Raw genomic sequence first — 15,610 nt, forward strand, 5'->3', positions numbered from 1 at the left:
CCGAGTGGGGGAGCTGCCTACCGGTCAACGGATGAAACCCAGGAAGGGCAGAAAAGGCAGCCAGAAAGGACTCTTTTTTTAGAAAGGATACCGCTAGGCCTGAATTTTACTGGACTGGTGTTTGACAGGTCGGGCGGGAGCCAGGAAGGAGCCGCCGCCGCCCCGCCGTCCGCCGGGCGTGGGGCGGTGCTCGCGGCGCGCAGGCGCAGTGCGGGCTCCCCGGGGGCGCGGCGGCCGCGCTGGGGGCGGGCCGTGCGCATGCGCGCAGCCACCCCGGCGCGTCCGGCTGAGCGGCGGCCGCGCTGCAAGCTGCTCCGGGCTCGGGCCGCTGCCTCTGAGGTGGGCTCCACAGGCCGCGGCCGGCGGGTGCCTCGCGCGCCCGCTCCGCCTTGCCCTCGGAACCGCGCCGGCCCGGCGAGCGCGGGCGTCGGCGTCGTGCCCAGCCCGCCGGCCTCCCCAGGCCCGGCCGGCCCGGCGGGGCCATGAGCTTCTTTGGCTTCGGGCAGAGCGTGGATGTGGACATCCTGCTGAACGACGCGGATAGCAGACGGCGGGCCGAGCACAAGACCGAGGATGGGAAGAAGGACAAGTACTTCCTCTTCTACGACGGCGAGACGGTGTCCGGGAAGGTGAGCCTGGCTCTCAAGAACCCCAACAAGCGGCTGGAGCACCAGGGCATCAAGGTCGAGTTCATCGGGCAGATCGGTGAGTGCGGGGTCCGCCCCGCCGGACCCCGTCCCCGCCCCCTAGCCCCCGCACCCCCTGCTGCAATTCCAGACCTCCGCCCCCCTCCAGCCCCTGGCGCGACCCGAACCCCTGTCCCCCCAAGCACGGCTGCAATTCCAGACCCCCTGTCCCCCACTCTGCCCCAGGCCCTGTGACCTGTTGCCCGCCGCCCTGGGTCCGAGCTCCGCGGGCCTGCCTCGGCTTCCGTGCCAGCTGGGCCAGCCTGCAGGTCGTGACCACCACTCCGAGCCCCGCGTGGCCCGCCCACCTCTTTCTAGGGTCTGTGGCCCACCAGCCTCTTACCGCACCTTCGCTGGGAGCTGTTTGAGAAAGCATCCCCGCGGGCTCCAGCATCAGCCCTGTGTCCACACAAGCTGCATCCCTAAGACTTCTTGATTAGAAGAGTCTGTGGCACTCTTCTTCTTAACGAAAGGGTGCTTCCAAGCCCCAGATCTAAGTGGTCAAAATTTCCCAAGGCTCTAACAGTTTTCAAACACCACTGTTAGCAGTTACAGCTAGACAATAAAAGACAGAAGGTTTGGGAGCTGCCAGTCAACACAGGGTTGTCTCCACTTCTGTTTGGACTCTCCTGTTTATGAAAACTCACAGGTACTTCTGAAATAGTTTGTGTCAGTAGTTCAGGAGTAGGGTCACAGTAAATACCACAGTTGGCTGCAAAGACGTCGAGCAGAGAAATCGTGCCCCATGCCCCCGCCCGCTCTGGTCCTGTGTGGGGGATTTCCTGGGACCACTCCTCAGAGGCTCTCTGTCACTCCCTGAGATCCCAGCACAGAATCTGTTCTCCATTTTGATGAGACAGAAAACAGAGAAGCTCTGGGGAAAGGCTGTGTGCTCAGCACGTCAGTGCCCAGCCTGAAGTGTTGGCTTCTGCTATTTAAGTTAACAGAAATCAGGTCGAAGGCTAGCTGATCCTAGGAGCCCACCCGTTGCTATTCTAAACCCAGAATGAGTGGCCTGGAGCTGGAGAGTGGGCTTTAGGCCCTCTGCCCGCTCGCTTCCGGCTTCCGCAGTGCCCCTCAACAGCAGTGCTGTCGGCACGGCGGGTCTGCTCGTTCTCCGTTGTCGGGGGTTGCATTTCACAGCCTCTACCAGCCAGATGCCAGAACCACAGAAATGTCTTAAATCTGTGGAAGCTAAAATCACTCCTAGCAAAGAGCTCCTGGGGACACAGGATGAACCCACAGCATTCTGTGCTGGGCGTGAGTAAGGCGATGAAGTTCAGGCCTCCTTAGATTTAGTGTTTTCATATCATAGCTTTAAGGGTGTCACTGGATTCCGCGGCTCTGCATTAGGAGTGCAGATGGGCACGTCTAGCCAGCAGCTGTGCCGTCCTCCCCGGGGGTGACCCCTCCCCGTCTATGAAAGGTAGCCAGAGCGCCCCTGCCCCAGCGGTTGTGGAATGGGCTGTTTGAGGCGCTGGCAAGGCCTCCCTCCAGCCCGACTGGAAGGGGGCTGGCTGCCCTGCCTGGCTTCCTGTCTGCGCGCGTCCCAGGGCAGCATCCCTTCCCAGACTTCTCAACGCCTCTTCTGCTTCCATCGACAGCTCTTCCTGGGCCCCTGAGTCCACCCTGTGGCCTTGGGGAAGCTGTCCCCTCCCTGGGCCTCGGCGTCTCACCTGTAAGGCAGGGGCAGCAACCGAATCCCCTTGGGAGAACGGTGGGGGGTCTAGGGCCCAGCTTTGTGCAGCGTGCGGTGTGGGTGCCGGACCCGAGAGACTGGTGGCCCAGCCTCGGCACTGGAGCGAGGCTGGGGAGCGAGGTCCCCCCGCTGCGGCCGGGTGGTTTCTGCTCCCTTGCGTTCCTGACGCTGCGTGCAGCGGGCGGGGCTTCGCCCCGGCTCTGAGGTCTGCTGTACCCGTGACGCGCCAGGTGGTGGCCCTGCCCTAGCCGCCTGGGAGAATGCCGATGTTGTGCTGCAGCCCCCTTTCTCGTTTGTTTCACTCAGAATTTTCCTTCTTATAAACCACTGTCTGTCCGCTTTGGAAGTGCGTACGTCCTGCCTGTGCATTCCGCAGGACAGCCTGGTGTGTGGCCGAGGCTTCGGTTACGTGAGGCTCTGTGATGGGCAGATGTCGCTGGGGTCTTGTGAGGACTAGAGGTCGTCGATGTGTGTGAAGTGCAGGCTCTGGCGCTTATCAGCTGAACGCTCATAACCCCTGTTAGGCTGGATCCAGGGGCTGGACCTTTGAAGAGTCAGCTCCAGTTGCCTTGCTGACTGCCCCCAGGATGTCGTGCCAGGCCAGCCTCGCCTGCTGCATGCCCTGCGTCTCCTCCCAGCAGGAGGAGTCGCCCGAGTTCTCGCAGGGACGGCTTTCTGGTGGCCGTTGTGTGGGTCCTGTTCAGACCGCAGTCCTCAGGGCAGGCTGGCCCGTTTGCGCCGTGGCCTGCTCTGGCAGCCCCGTCTGCACCCACCGCTGCCCTGTCTGCTTGGACTCACGTCTCCCGAGCCTTTCTCCTCTCCTGAGCTCTCCCCCAGGTTCCGTGCCTGGGTCTCTGACTGCCTGCTGAACACCCGCAGAGACACCACGGGTTGCCCAGGGACACATCCGAACCAGACTGCTCCTTCTCTCCCTGCCCCAGCCCCCGCGCTGCCACTCCTCCCGTCTCCCCCGCTCTGCACGTCCCCTGGGTCGCCTCAGCCTCTGGAACTGGGGGAGGCCCCGGAGCGCTCTTGCCTCCCCCTGCACCCCCAGCGGCTCCGGGGGCGGCTCGCCTCAGTCCTCCCTCATCCTTCTTGGTGCCGCTGCCCCTGACGCCTCTGTGTGGAGCAGTCTCCTGACTGGCCTTCCTGCCTCTGTGTACCTTTTCTTTCAATTCAGTTTCTGTAAGAGCGAACTTTCTAGAAGGTAGTTCTGACGTTCTCAGTCCCTTCTGTAAACTTCTCCTTGACTCACAGTGGGTTGAAGGGGACAGTCATCCAGCTCTTTCCTGAGCTGCCCCTGGTTTTCTCCAGACATGTTTCTCTAACCCTTCATCCAGGCATGCGTTGTTGACTGTCCCCATCAGATGGCTGCAAGATACTCTGCACCTTCTGGAAGAAGGGGCAAAGACAGGCATGAATAAGTGTCCCCTGTGGTTCGCGGGGCTGAGATGCACTTTGTTGGGAAGTCCGTGACTTTCCATCCGAGAGGCTGGGTTCACACTGTCACCACATAAGTTCCATGGCATCTTGTCCCCCTGACACCTGCCAGGACTGGTCCGGTGTGAGCCCCACTCTGATCTGCACTGAGAGAATCTCACTGAAGAGGGGCTGTCAGATACCTTTGCTCTTATTTTTCTGACTCAGTTGCTCAGGCGTGTCCAACTCTTTGCGACCCCATGAACCGTAGCACACCAGGCTTCCCTGTCCTTCACCACCTCCTGGAGGCTGCCCAAGTTCATTTCCATTGAGTCGGTGATGCTATACAACCATCTCATTCTCTGTCGTCGCCTTCTCCTCTTGCCTTCTGCCTTTCCCAGCATCAGGGTCTTTTCCAGCGAGTCAGCTCTTCGCATCAGGTGGCCAAAGTATTGGAGTTTCAGCTTCAGCATCAGTCCTTCCAATGAATATTCAGGACTGATTTCCTTAAGGATGGACTATTTGGATCTCCTTGCAGTCCAGGAACTCTCAAGAGTCTTCTCTAGCATCACAATTCAAAAGCATCAGTTCTTTGGCACTCAGCTTTCTTTATGGTCCAACTCTCAAATCTCTACATGACCATCGTGAGACCATCGCTTTGACTGGACGGATCTTTGTCAGCAAAATGAGGTCTTTGCTTTTTCATGTGCTGTCTAGAAGTGTCATAACTTTTCTTCCAAGGAGCACGTTTTCTATTTTCATGGCTGCAGTCACCATCCGCAGTGATTTTGGAGCACATGAAGAGAAAGTCTGTCACTGTTTCCACTGTTTCCCCATCTATTTGCCATGAAGTGATGGGACCAGATGCCATGATCTTAGTTTTTTGAAAGTTGACCTTTAAGCCAGCTTTTTCACTCTCCTCTTTCACTTTCATCAAGAGGCTCTTTAGTTCTTCACTTTCTGCCATAAGGGTGGTGTCATCTGCATATCTGAGGGTATTGATATTTCTCCTGGCAGTCTTGATTCCAGCTTGTGATTCATCCACCCTCACATTTCGCATGATGTACTCTTCATAGAAGTTAAATAAGCAGGGTGACAATATACAGCCTTGATGTACTCCTTTCCTAATTTGGAACCAGTCTGTTCCATGTCTGGTTCTAACTGTTGCATCTTAACCTGCATACAGGTTTCTTAGGAGGCAGGTAAGGTGGTCTGGTATTCCCATCTCTTGAAGATTTTTCCAGTTTACGTGATCAACACAGTCCAGAGGCCTTACCATAGTCAGTGAAGCGGAAGCAGATATTTTTCTGGAGTTCTTTTGCTTTCTTTATGATCCAACGAATGTTGACAGTTTGATCTTTGGTTCCTCTACCTTTTCTAAACCTTGTATATCTGGAAGATTTCAGTTCAAGTACTGCTGAAGCCTAGCTTGAAGGATTTTAAGCATAACTTTGCTAGCATGAGAAATGAGCACAGTTGTCCAGTAGTTTGAGCATTCTTTGGCATGGCCCTTCTTTGGGATTGGAATGAACACAGAGTTTTTTCAGTCCTGTGGCCACGGCTGAGTGTTCCAAATTTATTGACGTATTGAGTGCAGCTCTTTAACAGCATCGTCATCAACAGCATTTAGGGCCTGAAGAAGCTCAGCCTGAACGTTGTCACCTGCACTAGCTTCTTTGGCAGCCGTGCTTCCAGAGGCCCACCTGGCTCCACACTCCAGGGTGTCTGGCTCTAGGTGAGCAATCCCACTGTCGTGGCTCTGGGGGTCATTAAGACCTGCTTTGTTCAGTTCTTCTCTGTACTGTTCCCACCTCTTCTTAATGTCTCCTCTCTCTGTTGGGTCCATACCGTTTCTGTCCTTTATTGAGCCCATCTTTACATGAAATGTTCCCTTGGTATCTCTAATGTTCTTAAAGAATATTGCACTCCAAAGTAGAGAGCTAGCCTCGGGATCTAAGTTTTTAGAAGTAAAGCCCCCAGGAGAGCCGAAACCCATCAGCCTGGCATTTCCCACTTACGGTCCTCAGACACTGGGCTTTGCTCCCCCTGCTGCTGTCCCCTGAAACCACGGCAGAGCTCAGAGCTTGGCACCCGAGACACCCAGCTCCCCAGCTAAGGGCTCCACCCGTGGCGGTCAGCAGAGACTCCTGTAGCGAAGGACCAGCACCAGGCAAAGGACAGGCCCCTGGGCCCTTGGCCCCTGTGCGTACCCCACCGCCACCGCCCCGAGAGGGCACCCTGCCCCTGCAGCCGCGCCCCGTGAGGCGGGCTCGCTGCCCGCTGCTGACACCACCTGGACTGGGGGAGCAGGTGGGTTGTTGGTGACCTAAGGTGGGTCCATGTATAACGGGGGGTCAGCAGCAAACTGCGATCACAGGGCGCTTCATGCGGAAGTAGCGGTGCTGGCTGGGCCTGACCTCACTGCAGCTCCCCGTGATGCAGCCGCTGCCCTGCCGCTTGGGACAGCAGGCTCTGCGGGGCGGGTCTGTCAGGGCCAGGGCCCAGGGCAGCCGACCTGAGAGCTCCCTGGAAGCTGTGCTTTCCCCACGCGCCCCCATGGCAGGCCTGGTTGCCGTGTTGGCTCTGGGAGGCAGGAGATCTGGCTTCTCAACTCCAAGAAGGCTTTGATCGCCAGGGGCTTCAGGCCTTTACTGTCTGGGGTGTGCCCAGCCCCTCATGCTCAGGCTGTCCCTGAGAGAGGCAGCCGAGAGGTGTGGGCCAGGCCTGCCGGGGGGTGGTCCCAGCCCCTGTGTCCAGGCAGCCAGCAGCAGACGCGGTGAGAGCACGCCGCCTCCCACTTCGTCCCGCCGACCCGTCCTGTCCTGCTCAGGCCGCTGTGGGGCGGGGCGGGGGGTCAGATCTTGACTGCGCTGGGGCCACGTGGAGTTGGTTGGTGGTAAGTGTCCCCTTCGCACAGCTGGGGACTGGGGGCGCTGGGGTCCGGGGCCTCGTCTCCAGCAGCCATCCTGGAGCACAGTTCACCACTTCAGCAGCAGTGTGACGTGGGCACAGACAGCCCAGGACACATGGGTGGCCTGACTCAGAACAGACAGCCAGCAGGACTGTCTGAGAGGAGGGTGGGTGTGCAGGAGGCCTTCTCGGAGGGCGGTCTCGGAACAAGCAGGAATCTGTTGGGATGTCCATCCTGAGTCCCACCTAGGCCCCGGCATCAGAGAGATTGGGGGGGAGTGCAGCCGTCTGCGCCTCAGCATAGCCTTGGGGGTCCTGGTGATCACACGAGTCCAGGGACTGTGGCCTAGACTGGGGTAGCCTGACAGCCCCTCCGTCAGTGGGGCCACGTGGGCCCGTCTGCAAATCCTCACCTGCCTCCCACCTCACGTTCACCCCTGATCTCCCGGGGCCCAGGAGCAGACACGGCCCAGCGGAGACCTGGCGCGCTGGGCCCAGCCCCACTCCACCGCGCCTCAGTTTCCTTGTCTGTCACATGTGACGGGCCCACCCAGCCGCTCAGGTTGCCGTGAGGATGGTGTGACTGAGTGACGGAGTCGAGCACACTTCCCACACTTAGGAATCACTTCAACTGTGTAAAGAGATGACACGGTGTTTTGATGGCAGTGCCCCCCTGTGTCCCCTGGGTGCTGCCCCGGGATAGAGTCTCCACAGAGCACAGAGTGTTTGGGTGCAGGGCTGCCGTGCAGGACGGGAAGAGGGGGTCGTGAACCGACGTGCCGCTCCGCGGCTGGGAGGGGCGCTTCCGCAGCGGGCCCCCGCCGCCCTCCGTGGGCCAAGCTCCAGTAGCAGAGGTCTCCGCTCTCCCCGCAGAGCTCTACTACGACCGCGGCAACCACCATGAGTTCGTGTCCCTGGTGAAGGACCTGGCCCGGCCTGGAGAGGTCACCCAGTCGCAGGCCTTTGACTTCGAGTTCACCCACGTGGAAAAGCCCTACGAGTCCTACACCGGGCAGAACGTGAAGCTGCGGTGAGTGACCCGACCCCACGCACGGGGGACGCGGGCCTGCGTGCTGTCAGGCGGGAAGGGGGCCGCAGATTCGATTCTTTTTTAAATTTATGTTTGGCTGTGCCGGGGCTTCACTGTTGCCAGCAGGCTTTCTCTCGCTGCGGGGAGCGGGGTCTTCTCTCTCGTTTCGGTGCTTGGGCTCCTCGCTGCAGTGACTGCTCTCATTGTGGCGCACGGGGTCAGCTGCCCTGAGGCCTGTGGGTTCTTCCTGGACCAGGAATCGAGCCTATGTACCCTGCGGTGGCGGGCAGATTCTTAACCACTGGACCACCAGGGCAGTCCCAGATTGGGATTCTGATCCCAGACCCGTCCTCTTCATCTTTTGGGACAGGAGAGGATAAAACGTAGCACGGTGTGAGAAGTTTTAGAACAGGAATACACACCTTTTAAGTACAGGGGATTGTTTCCCTTATTTCAATCTTGAAAACCCAAGGCGGGCACTGATCCCAGGGCCTCTGAGCTCTGTAATGTCGCCCGGACTTCTGGCTCTAAGTCGTGGTCAACGCCTGGGGCCTGCGTGGGGGACCACACAGGCTCTGGGGAGGTCTCCCCTCTCCCGTCGGAAGACGGACTGCAGGCTCTTCTTTTCCAGCCTTTGCAGGGAGGTCCAGGCGCTGCAGGTGCCCCATTCCGCAGTGCTCTGTGACTGCTCTCGGAGGAGGCAGCAACAGCAAGCACTGTCTAGCTGTCAGTTAAGCTGGGACGGGGTCTTATTGTGATTTAACATGACGCTCTGCAGTAGATTCCTCATAGACATTCTTACGTCAGAAAGATGTTGAAAACAGTATGGCAGTTCCTCAAAATATTAAAAATAAAACTACCAAATGATTCATCAAATCCACTTCTGTGTATAAATCCAAACGCAGTGAAGCAGCACTCAGACAAATGCGAGTGTGCTCGCGTTTGGCAGCGGCGTTCCCAGTGGCCACAAAGTGGGCACAACCCCAGCGCCCATCAGTGGCTGAGTGGCTGAGTGCCAGGCGTGTCCACACGGTGAAATAGTGCTCGGCCTTGAAGGGGAAGCAGATCCTGACCCCTGCTGCAGCCCAGCAGAGCCTGGAAAACCTCATGCGCAGTGAAAGGCGCCTGTGTTCCCTTGGCGGGCAGCTCCTGCAGGTGGTAAAGACGGCTAGGCGAGGCGAGGGGCTGGGGAGGAAGCTGCAGGCTCGATCAGGACTCTGGATAGTGATCTCTGGGGCGTGCTCTGGGTACTGACAACTCTGGGACCGGTTAGAAGCTCAGGAGGAAAGCGTAGCTGGAGAGAGACAGGATGTGTGGAGAAAGGTGGGAAGCTGCAGGATGGAGATGTCGGACAGTGGCTCTCTGTCAGGGGTCCTGTGTTAGACTCCCTGGCCGGGGTGGGGATTATTTTTAAAAAAAAGAAGCGCAGGTTCCCGTGTCCTCCTCCAGGGCAGTTTCATGCCGAGCGTGAGTCCCGGGCGCCTCCAGACCCTGGAGCAGGAGACGCACACCTCCAAGGGGGCGCAGAGGCCAAGGGCTGCTGGCTTCCACCGCCAATGCCTGCTCTGAGGCCCTGCCCACAGGGCTGGGGCTTGCAGGCCTGGGTTTAGTGGGGGCCGCGCGGGCGGCGGGAGGGCAGCCGGAGGGTGGCGAGAGCCGCCCATGATGGCCCATCTCCAGCGAGGCTGCCGCCCAGCGTCCCAAGACGCCGTGCAGACCGACTGACTGCTTACCTGCCCTCACGTCCCGGGGCTGGGGCGCCGGGAGGCCTCCCTGCAGGGAGCGGCGAGAGCCACCCAGGACGGCCTGTCTCCAGCGAGGCTGCTGCCCGGTGTCCCAAAATGCTGTGTAGACCAACTGACCGCCTGCCTTCATGTCCCAGGGCTGCGGTGCCGGGGAGTCTTCCCTGCAGGGCTGGCCCATGGCCCGGCGCGGCTCGGCCCTTCACAGCCGCGTCTCCTCTCTCTCGCGCGGGGTGGGGGCCTCTCTTGGTGCAGCCGAGCGCCGTTCAGGCTCAGACGTCTCCTCTGCTGTTACACTTAGGAGGCCGGCTCTCCCTGAAGGCCCTTCTCCCCTCAGCGCCGGGTTGCCACCTCTGGCGGACATTCTACAGGCACTCTAGTTTCCCGTGGGTTTTTGCCGACTCCCCCGGCGGGGAGATGGGACCGCGAGTCGCCTGCGACTCCATCTCTGCGTCCTAGGTCTGGTAATAAACGCTGTGGGGACTCGCTGCCCTGGTTTCTGCATCACCTCTTCTTGTCACTTAACTGTGGGGACTTGAAACTTGCTCACTCGTGGAGTCGTGTCATAGCGTGCAGACCCAAGAGGACGTGGTCCCTGTATCCAAAGAGCCAGGAGGAGCTGCAGAAACAGAAGCGGCACGCGGTGCCTGGCAGGTGGCCACGAGGCTGCTGCTGGGGTACAGCCCCCCTGGACCCCGGGCCGGGCTCGGGGAGCGGCTGGGGAAGGGCCTTTGAGCTCCCTGCAGCTATAATCACAGGAGTGTGTCTCGTCTCTGCTGGGAGGGGTTGTCCAGAGGCGACTGCTCGGAAGAATCAAAGCCTCAGAGGCCGACTTGGCCAGGGGTTTTCGGGGGCCGTAGGGAGTGAGTAAACCCAGGTCTCTTCGCTGTTCGCCCGCCTCCCACAGGTACTTCCTCCGGGCCACTATCAGCCGCCGCCTCAACGACATTGTCAAGGAGATGGACATTGTGGTGCACACGCTGAGCACGTACCCCGAGCTGAACTCTTCCATCAAGATGGAGGTCGGCATTGAGGACTGTCTGCACATCGAGTTTGAATACAACAAGTCCAAGTGAGTGGTGGGTGGCTGGTGCCTGAGAGAGAGGGCACACAGGACTTGATGTGAACTGGCCAGAACGTTGTAGACCGCTCTTGCTGTTACAGTGTCACAATATCTCAGGGCTTGGAAATTGCAGAACTTACTGACCATTCAAAAACTACCACGAGCATCTTTCTTTTTAATATAGTACATTCCTGAAAATGCTCAAACATCAAATATGCAAAGTAAATGTTTATTCGACTCACAGAACTTTTTTAAAAAAGCCCCCATGTCGCCAAGGAGGGTCTCTGGGTGGGGCGGCCTCGCCTCAGACCTGCTGGCCTCCAGAGGCTTGGGGCGAGGGCTGCCTGGGCGGCCCTCCTGAGGGACTGGTGACGGACAGCTGTTTCCCCCGCCCCAGCCTGGAGCCCGCCTGTGGGAATGGCCCCGCCCCTGGGAGGGGCCCTTTGCCTTCTCCTTGCAGTCCCAGGGCTCGAAGGCCTTCCCAGGACGGAGCCCCCAGAGTGCTGCCCACCAGCACCCCAGCCGCCTGGTGTAGGAGGAGCCACCTCATAGAAACACAAGCAGCCTCCAGCCAGCAGAGCAGTGAGGACCAAGCTGAGCAGGAGACGGGCCTGTCTGAGGCTGGACGGGCACACCAGGCCCTGCCCGCAGAGCAGGCTGTGCCCAAAACAGGCGCCCGCTGTCCCACCCACAGGGGGAGCCCGCGATTACCCCCAAGGGCTCGGGCTGGGCTTACCGGCACTTCAGCTCCTGTACCTGGGTTTCCGGTCCGAAAATGAGGGCTTGGGTCAGGTGAGTGGAAAGGTGCCAGGAAGGAGGAAGAGCCCAGGCCCCCAGAACGGCTCCTTTGTGTCCTTTGTGGGCAAGAGTCCACTGAGCATAGAGGGGCGTCTGGGTTGCAGATCGGTGAGAGCCAGGAGAGCGTGTGCTCCAGCATCCCTCCCGGAGGCTGCACTTCGGTGCCCGCCATCGCCGCCCCCCACCCCCCCCCCCCCGGGAAGCGGGGGCAGGCGAGGCCGGAGGCAGGCAGGCCCCCACCCTGCACCTGTCAGTGGTCTGTCCTCCCTTGTGGTCAGAGCCTGCGTCCTCAGCCCCCGCCCCCAGCTCCCATCCCCTTCCTGAGCTTCACTCAGAACGTTTGCTCTTGGCGGCCACACCGGGTGCAGACCAGCCCCGCAGCTGACTGACCCGGGAAGGCCTAGCTCCCAGGTGCTGGAGGAAGACCGGGACCTGGTCCCCACTCCTGGTGGGTCAGCCTCTCACCCCACAGCCTCTAAAGTACATGCTGGTTACAGCGCCGGGTAGGGGTGACAGGGACCCGCTCTCTGAGGCGTGTGTGGGAGGCAGTGGGAGTGAGGCTGGTTCCAGTGCAGGGCATTGGAGTTGGCTCCGTGGGGCAGCCTGGGGGGAGCACGGGCCCGCGTGGCCTCAGCTCTCCGGGCCCACCACCCCCAGGCGGGCGGTGCCCTCTCCACATCCAGGAGGCCGGTCCCGTCCGGAGCGGCACCTCTTGGTTCCCTCTCTGCAGGTACCACCTGAAGGACGTCATCGTGGGAAAGATCTACTTCCTGCTGGTGCGGATCAAGATCAAGCACATGGAGATCGACATCATCAAGCGGGAGACGACCGGCACGGGCCCCAATGTGTACCACGAGAACGACACCATCGCTAAGTACGAGATCATGGACGGCGCGCCCGTGAGAGGTGAGCCTGCCCGGCTGGGGGCGTCGGGGCCACTGTCTCGGCCAGTGGCCGTGAACCCGTGCTGTCTTCACTTACACCGTCCTTGCTGCTGGGGGAGCGAGATGGTCCTTCCTGCTAGTTCCTGCACCAGGCTGACCAGTCAGGCTCTGGGCTGCCTGGCCAAGTGGATACCCTGACTGACACTCCCTGCTGCTGTGCATGGTGCTGGCGTGACCTCTAGGATAAGTGGAGCACGAGCTGGTGGGAGCCTGGTGGTTCCTGGGAGGAGCGATTGTTGCGGTTCTTTACCGGCACTGCAGCTGCCGACTGTGCGCGTTTTCCCATGGACGCGCTTGGTGCCGCCAGGCCTCGTGCAGCTCTCCCCAGTCCACGCCACGTGGGAGGAGGGGGTCGTGGCTTCTCAGGTCCTTGGCATCCCGAGCAGGGTCTTCGGGGGCAGGAATTGTCCATCTTGCCCGCTGGCTCCATTGTGTCCCCAGCCACACAGCCGAGCCAGGCTTGCCCTCCCTGGGGCACCGTGGGGCCTGTGAGCCACACAGGGTGACGCAGGCTCCGTGTGTGGCTTTGGGCTGCTCGTGGCTTTGCGCTTGCTTAGTGGAGCCCTGTCCTGAGTTTGTTCCACTTAGCTGAGGAAGGCACCGTGTTAGAGGTAGAAGGGATTTGAGATACCGTATAGCCTGATTCCCTCACTTTCCACGTGAGAACAGGAGGGTCCAGGGACAGCAGCAGACCCACCAGAGTTCAGTGGAGAGATCTGGGGCCCGCCAGTCTCGGGGGGCATGGGGTGGGCCGTGCCAGTTGGGGTGGGCCATGCCAGTTGGGGTGGGAGGGCTGACGCTGGAATTGCTGGGGAAGACAGAGCACTAGCCAGGGTGGGACGGCTGGCTCTCACAGCCCAGCCACCGGACTGTCGCTGGTAAGAGTCAGAGCTGCTCACCTGGCGTCCTCTGGTTGGCACTCTGCCACCCCGGTCCTGGCGGGCTCAGCCAGGAGGAGACGGAGCGGGCCTAGCCCGTCAGTGGGCGGCGCGCCTCCTGGAAGCGGGCGGCGGGCGGGGCGCCTGCCCTGCCCCCCTGAACCCTCCCGGCCCTGCAGGAGAGTCCATCCCCATCCGCCTCTTCCTGGCGGGCTACGAGCTCACGCCCACCATGCGGGACATCAACAAGAAGTTCTCGGTGCGCTACTACCTCAACCTGGTGCTCATCGACGACGAGGAGCGGCGCTACTTCAAGCAGCAGGTGGGGCCCCGGGGGCGGGGCCGCGGGGACGAGGGGCGGGGCCGCGGGGACGAGGGGCGGGGTGACCTGGTGGGTGTCTGTGCTGCTTGGTTCACCTGAGCCCCGCGGCCGGGACGAGGTCCCAGTTGACACCAGAGCCAGCCTCCTCGGGCCCAGCCCCCGTGGCTGCTCCGCCCTCCCGGCCCCATGGCCAGCAGGAGCCTCGAAGCCGTAGGGGATGGACAGCTGCTCGTTGGCGGGAGACCAGGGAGGCTGTTGCCTAAGAGTCCCTGGGACCCTCCCCAGGCCCCCCTCACGTGCCGTTCCCGCCACCCTGCAGGAGGTGGTGCTGTGGCGGAAGGGTGACATTGTCCGGAAGAGCATGTCGCACCAGGCAGCCATCGCCTCCCAGCGCTTCGAGGGCACGACGCCCCTGGGGGAGGCACGGACCCCTGGCCCCCTGTCCGACGGCGGCAGCAGACAGTAGGCCCAGGGCGGGGAAGTGGCTGGGGCGGGGGATCCGCTGCTGACCCGTGCTCGCAGCCTGAAAACAAACCGTGTCTTTGACGTAAATCGTTTTTCCTGAAGATCCTGAGGGGCTGGGGTTGGGAGGCAGGGTGTCCGGGACCCTGTGCCCGACAGGGGCGCGGGGAGAGAAGGGGTGTCCCCGGGGAGCTGTCTGTGGGGGCTGCAGAGGGCTCGGCCGGCGGAGGGGGCTCAGGCCGGGTGCTGCCGCGGGAGTCTGGACGTAGTGCTTTGGCGCCTCCACAGGCCGCCATCGTCCTCCTCTGACTCCCAAGCGTGGTCCTGGACCGGACAGGGTGTGGGGCGCCTCTGGCCGCCGCCCCTGGGCACAGAGACACCACGGTCCGTGTGGCACATGGATGGCAACAGGGAAGACACTGTGGTCGTGTGCAGCACGTGGTCCTGGGCACCCAGGAGCCGAGGCTCTCAGTCCCTGCTGTCCGTCTCATTCCCAGGGACCAGGGCTTAGTCTGACGCCCGGAAGCTGTCCTTCCCCCACAGCTTGGGACCCGGGGTGTTCTGCGTATGTGGGTGCTCGCCACGCTAGAGGGGGTCTTCTGGGCCGCACAGCGCCTGGGCCTGTCGTGTTAAGGGTGTGGCTGTCCGTCCTGGCCTCTCATCTCATCTAGAAGGACTAGGCAGACCGTGGGGTCAGCAGGTACCATGCACTCGGGGGTCTGGGTCCTGTCTTCTGGGAAGCAGACGGTTTGTTGTGTGTTGTCTTTATAGGGAGCCCTCTTTTCCTCGGAAATCGGGGCAGCTGTGGGCCTCGGACTGGGCAGGGCTTGTGGGTCAGAGCTAGACTGGAGAGAGGGTGTTTAGGCGGCACCAGGAAGAGTGCCGGCACTGGGGCAGGACAGCCAGGCGAGGGCAGGTGGTCCCTCGGGTGGACCACGGTTCCAGAGAACAGAGCAGTGCCCCTCAGCTTTTCCAGAGCGTGAGCCAAGCCCTGGGCCCCCCAGGGCAGCCTGCACCCTGCCTGCAAGGACCGCCCACCCACCGTCTGCCCCCAGCCAGCTGTGCCCGATGCCAGTCTTCTGAGGGAGCCAGAGCGCAGCCACTTTCATCCTCTGCCTGCCCATGGTCAGCCTCTGCGCCAGACAAGTGCGAGGCGTCGGCTGGGACCCCAGCGGAGCAGAGGGACCAGATAGGCAGTGTGGCCTGCAGTTGAGCTGCTGCGTATTTACAGGTTTCTCGATGTGTGTCTTACAGTGGCAGTTTTACACCAAGCTCTGTTTCAGCTGTGTGTCTGATTAAAGCAAGCCCCTGGGCTCAGAGGCTTCGTGCCCACAGTCCACCAGGCTCTGTGGTGTCTTTATTGCCCGCCGCATGCGCCACTCCAGCCCACGACGCCTACCCTCCCCACGCCTGCGGCCCCTGGAGAACAGCCATGCCCATGTTGCTAATGCCGGTTTCAGACAAGCGCATGGCCGAGAAAGGAATTTCGGATTGATTCCAGCCTGGCAAGTTGTCCTAAAACTGCTGGTTTAACCTCCGTGGGACCAGACCTTAAGGGGCGGTCAGGGAAGAGTAGAGACAGCCGCGTCACCAGACTGGGCCCTGCATTCGGTCAAGGGGCTGTGCAACTTGTTCTACCTGCAATGCTGACGGAAAG

General features: G+C 61.0%; 1 protein-coding gene across 1 annotated transcript; it reads left to right on the forward strand.

Moving 5' to 3' along the window:
* Positions 1 to 304: 304 nt before the first annotated feature.
* VPS26B (VPS26, retromer complex component B) lies at positions 305 to 15,292 on the forward strand. The gene is made up of 6 exons (XM_040257766.1): positions 305 to 705; positions 7,588 to 7,744; positions 10,394 to 10,558; positions 12,078 to 12,253; positions 13,349 to 13,491; positions 13,811 to 15,292. The coding sequence occupies exons 1-6, from the start codon at positions 483 to 485 to the stop codon at positions 13,955 to 13,957; spliced, it is 1,011 nt and encodes a 336-aa protein (XP_040113700.1). The 5' UTR covers positions 305 to 482; the 3' UTR covers positions 13,958 to 15,292.
* Positions 15,293 to 15,610: the final 318 nt, after the last annotated feature.

This window comes from Oryx dammah, unplaced genomic scaffold, assembly GCF_014754425.2.
Source record: "Oryx dammah isolate SB20612 unplaced genomic scaffold, SCBI_Odam_1.1 HiC_scaffold_17, whole genome shotgun sequence".
Lineage (NCBI taxonomy): Eukaryota > Metazoa > Chordata > Mammalia > Artiodactyla > Bovidae > Oryx > Oryx dammah.